The sequence below is a fragment of the Pogonomyrmex barbatus genome, unplaced genomic scaffold (genome assembly GCF_055798465.1).
Source record: "Pogonomyrmex barbatus isolate J1 unplaced genomic scaffold, ASM5579846v1 scaffold23, whole genome shotgun sequence".
Classification (NCBI taxonomy): Eukaryota; Metazoa; Arthropoda; class Insecta; order Hymenoptera; family Formicidae; genus Pogonomyrmex; species Pogonomyrmex barbatus.
Window position 1 is genome coordinate 2,212,392 of NW_028297120.1, and position 10,760 is coordinate 2,223,151.

At 27.2% G+C, this 10,760-nt stretch overlaps 1 protein-coding gene across 2 annotated transcripts in view; it reads left to right on the forward strand.

The window, feature by feature from the left end:
- The window catches only part of Trf2 (TATA box binding protein-related factor 2), a 45,665-nt gene extending 35,455 nt beyond the window's left edge, over nucleotides 1–10,210 (forward strand). Inside the window, exons 1-6 of one of the 2 annotated variants that reach the window (XM_011644866.2) lie at nucleotides 2,573–2,687; nucleotides 2,811–3,011; nucleotides 4,376–4,684; nucleotides 5,789–6,039; nucleotides 6,589–6,683; nucleotides 7,021–10,210. In XM_011644866.2, the coding sequence (XP_011643168.1) occupies nucleotides 4,388–4,684; nucleotides 5,789–6,039; nucleotides 6,589–6,683; nucleotides 7,021–7,262 (885 nt within the window). In that variant the 5' untranslated portion in view covers nucleotides 2,573–2,687; nucleotides 2,811–3,011; nucleotides 4,376–4,387 and the 3' untranslated portion in view covers nucleotides 7,263–10,210. Of the gene's footprint in view, nucleotides 1–2,572; nucleotides 2,688–2,810; nucleotides 3,012–4,375; nucleotides 4,685–5,788; nucleotides 6,040–6,588; nucleotides 6,684–7,020 lie in introns of those variants that run through there. The other variant, XM_089078501.1, reaches the window with a different exon arrangement.
- The last annotated feature ends 550 nt before the right edge of the window (nucleotides 10,211–10,760 follow it).

A 10,760-nucleotide genomic window follows, 5' to 3' on the forward strand; every position in this document is an offset into this window, starting at 1 on the left:
AGTACAGATATGTATCTGTACTCAATTATATTTTGTTCTAAGTGTCGGTCCACAATAGATGATTTAAGCTTTAAGAAGTAAGAAATTGACCAATTATAATCGAATATGAAAAGAATACTCGATTATGATTAGTCAATTTCTTACGGCTTAAAGATTAAATACTTATTGTGGACCGACACTTATAGAAACGATGTTTCGTTAGTGTCGGTCCACAATAGGTGATTTAAGCTTTAAGAAGTAAAAAATTGACCAATTATAATCGAATATGAAAAGAATAATCGACTATGATTGGTCAATTTCTTACGACTTAAAGATTAAATACTTATTGTAAACCGACACTTATGAAACTTTGTTAAGATAATTTCTTTTACAATTACGAAGCTACCTACAGAGCCTAAATTTTACAATTTAGCTCTTAAATAATTAAAATAAATATAACTATCTACTCCTTATTTACAGTGCAGATATATATTTGACTACACCCATATATTATCTTGTAGAAGCAATATTCTGCCATGAGTCTTTTTTTATGTATTTTTTATAAAATTATGACTCTTGCTACAGAATCGGATTTTGCAATTTGGTTCTTAAAAAAAAATTTACAATAGATGAAAATATTTGCACTTTATTGTCTTATAGTGCAAATCTATTTATGCATAAATTATTTATTTTTACACATTTTCTTACAAAAATCGTTCTGTAACTTTCGTCAGGCAAATATTCTGATTATAAATATCATAACCATATAGCTTTTCTCGCAGCATTTTTGCCGTAATTTGGGTGAAAAGAAATTATCTCCGATAGAAGTCTCCATAGTCTCTCCTGCCAACCCTTAATACAATTATTTATGGAATTATCATTTATATTCAATATAATTCATGCAATTATCATTTACATATAGTATAATAATTATATTTTAATTATAATTATCATTCTACATCTGTATTATTATTCTCATGTTATTATTCCTCCTTCTCATGTTATATATAGTACACACAAACTATAAAAGTAATATTTCAAACATTTATCAAATAAAAAATTTGATATAAAAAATTTTAGATTATACGTTAATGTTTGAAATATTATTTTTACAGTTTGTATTTATTGGAATAATAATAGGAGAATAATTTATAATACAGATGTATATTATAATAATTATAATTAAAATATAATTATTATATTTTAATTAAAATATAATTCTTATATTGTATGTAAACAGAGATGAGCAAAATACATTAAATATTGTATTTAAATACAAAATACAAAATACTCAAAAAAAAGTATTTAAATACAAAATGTATTTACGTATTTTAAATACATGTATTTCAAATACTGCTCATCTTTGGTTAACATATTAATTATATTTACCGACGCGGTTTTAGTTTATACAGAAATGTTTCATTACACTTTCACTATTGCCTCATCATTTCACTTACACTATTGTTTCATCATTACACTTAAGCCCTTATCATTACACTTATCAGACTAGAGATTGAGATTAGATTAGAATTTAACCAATGAAAAAAGAAAATCAATCTCAAGTTTGGTGAACTTTGTTTAGATTAATCAAATTTCAAATTCTCAATCTTAATCTTTAGTCTGATATAGGCTATACATGATATCGAATTTATTTATGCACACATCTCGGGATAGTCGATGGTAGTCTATAAAAAAAATCAAACCACCGACAGATCTACGTAAAAAAAACTCAAGTAAGGTTCTAGCCTGATAAACTTGTAACAGCATAACCATATGCATAAGGAAAATTACCCAATTGTATTTCTATCATAAAGACATATCTAAAATGCGATTGGATAATTTTTCTTATGCATATGGTTATGCTGCTATGCACGTTTGTCTGGATAGACTCTAGGATACTATACATATGTCGTATGACAAATGTTTTTAAGCGTGTTGATTGGCTGCAGGATAAAAAAGTTTCTAAAAACTGGAGAATTGCTCTATCCTGCAGCCAATCAATACGCTTAAAAAATTTGTTGTACGAATCTAATATTACGCTAATTCACTGTGGTGGTGCGAATATGTAAATAAATGATTGTTTTGCGATCACTAAGGCCGGATGCACTACCACGTAGTACTCATTCTATGCATGATGCAACATTGGCAGACTGCCAATGTTCGATATTCCATCGATATTCTTTTCAAAATGTATTTCTTTTCGAGCCATGATTGATTGAAACCAACAGACTTATCTTCATATATAATAATTTCGACGAATTCAATTATTGCAAAGACAGTAGACACAATGTTGTTTGATTGATCGTTTTACAAAATTTAAATGTATAAATAAAATTCAAAATACAAAATACTCTTAAAAAAGTATTTAAATACAAAATACACTTAAAAAAAGGATTTACATATAAAATACATAAATATTTAAATACGTATTTCAAATATATGTATTTCAAATACTGCCCACCTCTGTATGTAAATAATAATTGCATAATTGTATTAAAGTCTTTTACGTGCGAGCAATGTATATGCAGAAACTGAGATGCGTTCAGTCTTTGACGCTGATCCTTGGAAAGTAGGTGTAATGATAATCTATGGATGGCGCGCTCATCTACTTCTAGCTACACGAAAAAAAGACCTCATTTATGTTCTTCATTGTACGTCTATAAGTTTTACTATATTTATACAAAATTTTCCTCGGAAAGGACGTTTTGGTATGTAGCCTAGAAACTTTAAAAAATGAAATCTATCGAATGTCGAATCATTGTACGGGTGCAGTGTGAATCCTGCATTATAATTTCACTCGCGGTTGCGACTTAGCTATCTTTGTATCGTAGGTGATTCTGCGATCAGTTGGCCGCTTGGAGGCTTGAGTCCTGAGTCCTGAGTCGACAGTAGTCGCCAGTCTAGCGAATATGGTTGAGAACAATGGTTATAGTTGTTATTGAGCCAATTTTGCGTTCCATTGATACTTGTCAACAAAGACGTTACTTCTAATTTATGTGCGACGTGTTACGGCTGCTCAGCACAGCGTAATCGTAAGTCGCCCATCTTCCTGCTTCCGCCTTCCTTTCTCCGCGCGAGTACTCATATCAGTCTCACTCGCGGAACGTTCTCGGAGGTTGTTGAACGTCGGTTGTTGAAGCGACTCATGCCTCTCGGCGCCGTTCGTCGTTTCCTGCTGCTTTACAACGCGATTCACTCATCGCGTTAGCGACCTCGCGATTCCGTAATTTTATATTTCCCATTTTGTGACGTGCGAATAAATCTTTTCTCCCACGTGCACATACATGCGAGCACAAAACTGTCCCCAGCATCCGCTCTGTGTTCTCTGCGATTTATTCCTTATCCTGCCGAATGCAACGCGAGATGCATTTTGATCGTTGTTTTGCTGAATGACATGATAACTCTGCCGGCTTAAACTGACTGTGTGTCATTACTTGCTAGTTAAGTTTATATGAAAACGTCTTGAATAAATATTGCTTTTGTTATGATAGTAATTAAGGATAGGTGAATAATTCGTTGTAACTCAGAATATAATTTGTAGTATATTTTGCATTACATTTGTAGTAAACCTAAATAAAATTTATGTAAATTAGATAATAACTGGATATTGTTATTCTTGGTAATTATCGTTAAATGCAAAGTTTGTTCTGACATAGTACTTTTTAAATGTCATTTAAATTATATTTTATATACTTTCAAAATAAAGATCTATATGGAAATCTATATTGTGCTAAATATCATTCAATGTGCAATTATTTCAAACTGATAGAGATAACTGAGAATAGATATTTCTTTTATATGCTTCTGTATATTTATATATGACTAGTTATGTCTATCATATGACTAGATGAAATTAATAATCTATTTACATACAGATTCTATATGTAAATTATCTAATATATTAAAACATGAATAATTTATGAATTATTAAAAAATGAAATTTGAAAGTAGATTATATTTTTAATGTCTAATGTATATAACTTTATGATATATAAGATTATTTTTTAATAAATTTATCTTAAAATTTAAAATTTATTAAGGTATTTAAAATTAAGATATTTAAAATTTATTAAGGTATTTATAAAATTAAGAAAGATTACAAAATATATAATGGCTTCTTATAGTATTATAATTATTTTAAATTTTATCTTAAATGAGAAATATATTTAATTTATTTATAAATAATTTTTGTTAATAAATACAAAATTAATTATATGATATAAAAAAGTAATAATTTATTCTATTTTATATTATTATTTAATTATATAAATTATATAAATTTCCCCCCTTTTTTTTATTTGAATGTGTATGTTAAATGTACTGTAATTTTAAAATTTTTACAGCTTTACTAGAATCTAAAAGTCCAATTTCATTATATTATTTCATTATGTTACAGGTATACAATATTATGGCAACTGCTATTCAAGAGAATGGCATGAAACCGTTAACAAATAAATCTTTGAATCATGTAAAGGATGTTAATAACTTGGATAAAACTAACACCTGTACAGAAGAACAAGACAATAGATTATTTGATGGACAACTTCAATCTTATGTAGATCATGCCGAAGAGCCTCACGAAGAACCTCCTGAACTTGATATTGTTATTAATAATGTAGTCTGTAGTTTTAGTGTAAGGTGTCATTTGAATCTGCGAGAAATAGCACTCAATGGATCCAATGTTGAATACAGGAGAGAAAATGGGGTATGCAATCTTTTATATATTTCATTTATATATTTCAATAAGAGATGATTATTTTTTTTCTTGTATCATAACATGTTGTATCATAACATGTTTGTACATTTGTATTGGACTAAAGCTTTCAATATATATATATATATATAAATGATGCAGGTATATATGAATCTTGTTTCTGAATTTGTTTCAGTGAAAAATCAGTTAAACTTATTTATTATTATTATTTGAAAATCCTGTTTTTTAAGAGATAACAATTGCTTTATCCTAGTTAAAATTAAATTTATATTTTAAATACCTTGTCTAAACATTTTTCTATTAAAAATTCTTAGTATTGTATATATGGAGTGATAACTTTGAAAATCAACTGTAAATTTTTTTTATCATTTCTCCAGCACTGAACTATTTAATGCTTCATAACAAGATTATTATTATTATTAAACAATAAGTTAATATTTAAAAAAAATACATTGAAAAACAGTTTAAGTAAAAGTAGGATTTTATTTATATTACTTATAAGTTCTTTATATTGAAAAAAATCAATGTTTAAAAAGATAATATCATGATGCGTTTCTTTGAAACTATTATGATTATTTGCTTATGCTTAGGAATCTACAACTGTTTTTTAAAACATTTTGTGTCCTCTAGACTTAGCATTTTTAGATATATCGGTTTACAGTAGATATAATACCCTTGATACATATGTGACAATTATATAAAGGACATTTATTTATTTTTATTATAAAAACAATATAGAAATATTTTTCAACAACAAAATAATAAAATATTTATTATTGTTTATATAATAGTTTTTAAAAGTTGAAGTTTAATTATAATTAGAAAATTAATATATTTATATACTATAAGCTTATTATCATTTATAATATTCTAAGTCTTAGTTATTAAATAAAAATTTCTAATTATACATGACATATAATTATCCTGAATTGTTCAGTCGTGAAGTACATATTTTTGTTTTATTTATTAATATTTAATATTATTGAATGTTATATTAAATAATAAAACAATTATAATTATTAATATTTATAAATTTTTATAATAAAATATTTTGTGTTTATAAATAAGGAGATTTTTATTTATATGACTTTTTAGATGATAACAATGAAACTAAGGAGACCATATACTACAGCATCCATTTGGTCATCCGGTAAAGTAACTTGCACTGGTGCCACCAGTGAAGTTCAAGCAAAAATCGCAGCACGCAGATTTGCTCGTTCCCTTCAAAAACTTGGATTTAAAGTGAGATTTAATAATTATAGAGTGGTCAATGTGTTAGGCACTTGTTGTATGCCATTTGCTATCAAGATAACATCTTTTTCGATATATCACAAAGAAAATGCTGAGTGAGTATGCAACAATCCATAGTTAATTATCTGTGCGTACGTGCGTGCGTGCGTGCGTGCGTGCGTGCGTGCGTGCGTGCGTGCGTGCGTGCGTGCGTGCGTGCGTGCGTGCGTGCATGCGTGCGTGCGTGCGTGCGTGCGTGCGTGCGTGCGTGCGTGCGTGCGTGCGTGCGTGCGTGCGTGCGTGCGTGCGTGCGTGCGTGCGTGCGTGCGTGCGTGCGTGCGTGCGTGCGTGCGTGCGTGCGTGCGTGCGTGCGTGCGTGCGTGCGTGCGTGCGTGCGTGCGTGCGTGCGTGCGTGCGTGCGTGCGTACCATAATGTGTGTGTAATAATATATATTACAAATTATATATTTGTTAAAAGAATTGTTTTAATTTAAAGAATTATTTAATCAACTTTTTTTTAAAATTTTTTTTCCAGTTGATATAATTTGTTATGTAAATATATTATGAATCTGATGTATTTAAATTGTTTAATTATTATTGTATTTATCAGTGATTAGATATAAATTTATAAAGGCATGATAATACAAATATTTTTTATATGACAGTTATGAACCAGAATTACATCCTGGTGTAACATATAAGCTAAAAGAACCTAAAGCTACTCTAAAGATATTTTCTACAGGAAGCGTTACTGTAACAGGTTAGTATTACATATTTTGTAGAGAAACTAGCTTCATGATTAAGATTTTTAATTTATATCAATCATGTAAAATCATAACAATAAATTCTCAATGTAAGAAATACAAATTTTTTATTGCATCAAAATAAATCAATATTTTTGTATTTTTTAGTATTTTGCTTTCAGTTTTATAATATATTGCTGGATTAAAAAGCTTAATTACATCAAAAAGAAACAATCGAATATATTAAAGAATTAAACATTAAATTTATATGTGTTTGTTTGTTCAATGATGATTATCAGTAAATAAGCAATTTGTATAATCTTGATTATACAACTTTTACATGCTATTTTACAGCACCTAATGTTGCTGCAGTCCAAGCAGCAATTGAACACATTTATCCACTAGTCTACGAGTTCCGCAAGGAGCGAACACCAGAGGACGAGCTTGCGTTAACAACGAAGAAGCGCAAGTTAGGCTTGAACAAAAGAAATCGGGATGAGTTCCTAGAAGACGAGCCAGATTTGTCGAATGAAAGTATGATCTCTGATGCAGAAGATGTACTCGATGAAGCAGAAAGCGATGGCAGTTGGGACTGATCTGTTTTATTTTATCGCTCTGCTGTTAAACGTGAAACTGTTGTCTATATCTCGTTTTTTTGATATAATAGATACATACTGCTCTATGTACAAAAGTGTTATTGCTAAAAGTGAAGTGAAACATAAATTTGTTTCCATAGTGCATGAACAAATGTGTGAGTGTTAGGCATAAAATAGAGATACATATATGCACCCTTATGTATACAAATGTACACGAGGGTATAATTATCAGGTACACATCAAACGAACTGATTATCATCCTAAAAATAATATCCTGAATAGTTACTTTGCAATATCAAGTATCATAAATATAGATATAGATATAGATATATATATGTGTATATACATATATGATATTACACATATGTGTAGTACATATTATGTGTTATAAATGTAAATATGAATATATATATATATATATATATATATATATATTTATATTTATATACTTAAATATATAAAACCACATATAGATGTATCTGCGATATATATCTATACGTACATACAACACACACACACACACACACACACACACACACACACACACACACACACACACACACATATATATATGTGTGTGTGCATATGCATATATATGTATATATATATATGCATATATTTACATATGTATTGTGTATAAATATGCCTAGAACACATCTTTAATTATAGAATTGATTAATTTTTTGGAGTTTATTTATCATTAGATAAAACTCATATATATGCTTTTTTGGATAAATGGTTAGTACAGGTTTAAAAATAAATACATATTGTACGTATACACACAAACACCACACATGCATATATGTATGCGTATTGTGAATTATAGCCTGTACATTTATGTTTTCATTTATTTTATTATTTTTATATTTAATTATTATAACTAGTTTTTTGCTTAATTAACATGTTGTGCCAAAGATAGATTTCAAAATTTAAGAAGTGATCAAGACGAAATACAGTTGACGAGTTTAAAAACGATTAACTTCCACAATGCTTATAATTAATTAAAACATGTGGTAGAAAAATATTTTTATTTTATAATTCATACATTATAAAATATTTTCTATTGATCAAAACAGTTATTTTACTTTACAATTTGGATTATGTAATCTACAAAATATATATCAATATAATTCTGTACTGCCAACAGCTCGTTCTCGCTCAAATAACTTTTGTTGTTCAAAAAAATCATTTCTGTATCCTATAGAGTTTATTATTATATTCCTATATTTAATGTATCTTAATGTCTTTCAAATATATTATTTCATATGTTTATATCCACAACATTTTCAATACAAGATATTGATAAGAATTATTTATATTATAGGTATCATGTAAATACGCCTACATCTATTAAAATACTTTAAACTATAGAAAATCTATATATAAAAAAATATATTAATAACATAAAAGAGAGAAAGAGAGAGGAGAGAATATGATAACTAAATCTTAATAAATTATGCATTCATGTTTATATAATCAATTGAGAATTTATATTACAAGAATGAAATTTTTTGTTTCAACATTTGTTATAAGTATCATGATAAATTTTGGTTTTTGTATTTCGAAAACATTAATATCAAAGTTTTATGTAAAACAGACAAGATTATTTGCATGTTTGGGCGAAGATACGGGCTGTTTTTTTTTGTGGATGTAAATGTTTAAATATTAAATTTTGTTTTAAAATGTTATTACATAAAGATATGTGGTCTAGTTTGCAGTATTCATGAATTCAAATTCACGTATTACAAAAGCGTTTATTTTATTTATATAAATATAAGGAAATAAAGCTAAAATTACAACACTAATTTAGAACTATGAACTATGAACGTTTATAGAAATTACAGATTTATTATGTCAATGCTTTGTATTTCTTAAGTATTTCTTAAAATCCAGACCACAAGTTTAAACATACGAAACGAATTTATTGTGTTCAATGAGATATTTATTTTTGATTTATATATGTGTGTGTGTGTGCGCGCGCGCGCGCGCGCGCGCACACACACACACACACACACACACATATACTGACTGGAATTGCATATTTTTTAGAATCTGCAAGAAAGACATAAATAATGAGATAGGATCCGTTATAAGTTAGTTATTGTTTTTTGTATTAGTCATCTACGTACACATTAACATCTTATATAAGTATTTATTTATCATTTACCTTACGATGTTAAGCGCATTTGAATCATGTCATTTTCATAAATATTAATTTTTTTGAAAGTCTAAAGAATTTCTCCTGAGTTTACAACAATGTTTATTTTGTCCATTCATAAAATATCTTTACAAAAAGTGATATTTTTACACACGACTTTGCAAATCTAGTTACATTATATTTTTAGAACTCAGTTTTTATAAAGATGTATATCAAATATTGTGCAAAACATTACACTGAGGGTATAATATAAATCACATTATCTTTCTTATACTTCACGATTATTTACATTCATAAAATTTATCCTTTTAAAAAATGATTAGTAAAGAAGCAATATATATTAATACACATAAAAATATGTATTAAAGATTTGCGTAATTCATTAATAACATAGAAAAATTAATATGTGAATATCTTATCAAGAAAATATGGATAAGGTATGGCCGATATTTTCTTAGAAGATTAATTCGTTCGTGCCATATATAACATACATTCGTTAAAATTAGTTGAAGCGAAGTTTCATGATTTTTCATAATGTATATATTATTTTTACAATGAACAAATTTTTTTACGACTTAAGCTAAAGTCACTGCCCTTAGTGTATTCAATCAGAAAATGTAAGACTTGATTCACTAATGAGTATGTGACACAAGTTAGTACATTTTATTTACATTATTGGACGTAAATATTACTCTGCGTTATTAATCATAGAAGTTTAAAATTTAGGCAAAGAAGTTGATAAGACGTTGTCGAAATGTAATGACAAAAATAAATTCTATCATATATTTAATTTTCATGATTACTATAGAAGCATGTCCTTTTGCTGTATTTAACTGTTAATATTTTACGCAGTATGTGTGATTTTATTTATATATAACATTTATAAATTTATATTTTCAAAAAATAGATCTTATGAATCTTTTAAAAAACAAAAGAATTTTACAACTTTTGCGAATAGAAACTTTGTGATAATTGTGATAAGCTTATAAAGAGCGCTTTCTTTGATTTATATTTTTTAGTTCTCATATTTATATATAATTATGCTATATATTTCGATATGATACTTTATATATAATGAATATAATTTTATTTACTTATTTCATTTCTTGTTTTTGCATATTTTTTTTTATATGTTTGATAATATATTGTCATTTTATATATTATATCTGACATTAAATTTTGATTAAATATTTGAAGCGATATGTACTACTTGAATATTTATGCTGAATAAGACAATAGAAAATAAAAATCGGAAATGAAAATACAATGATAATTAGATCATTATACTTAACGAGAAAATTACATTTGATTTCATGAAACTTTTGTGAAATAAAACTAAT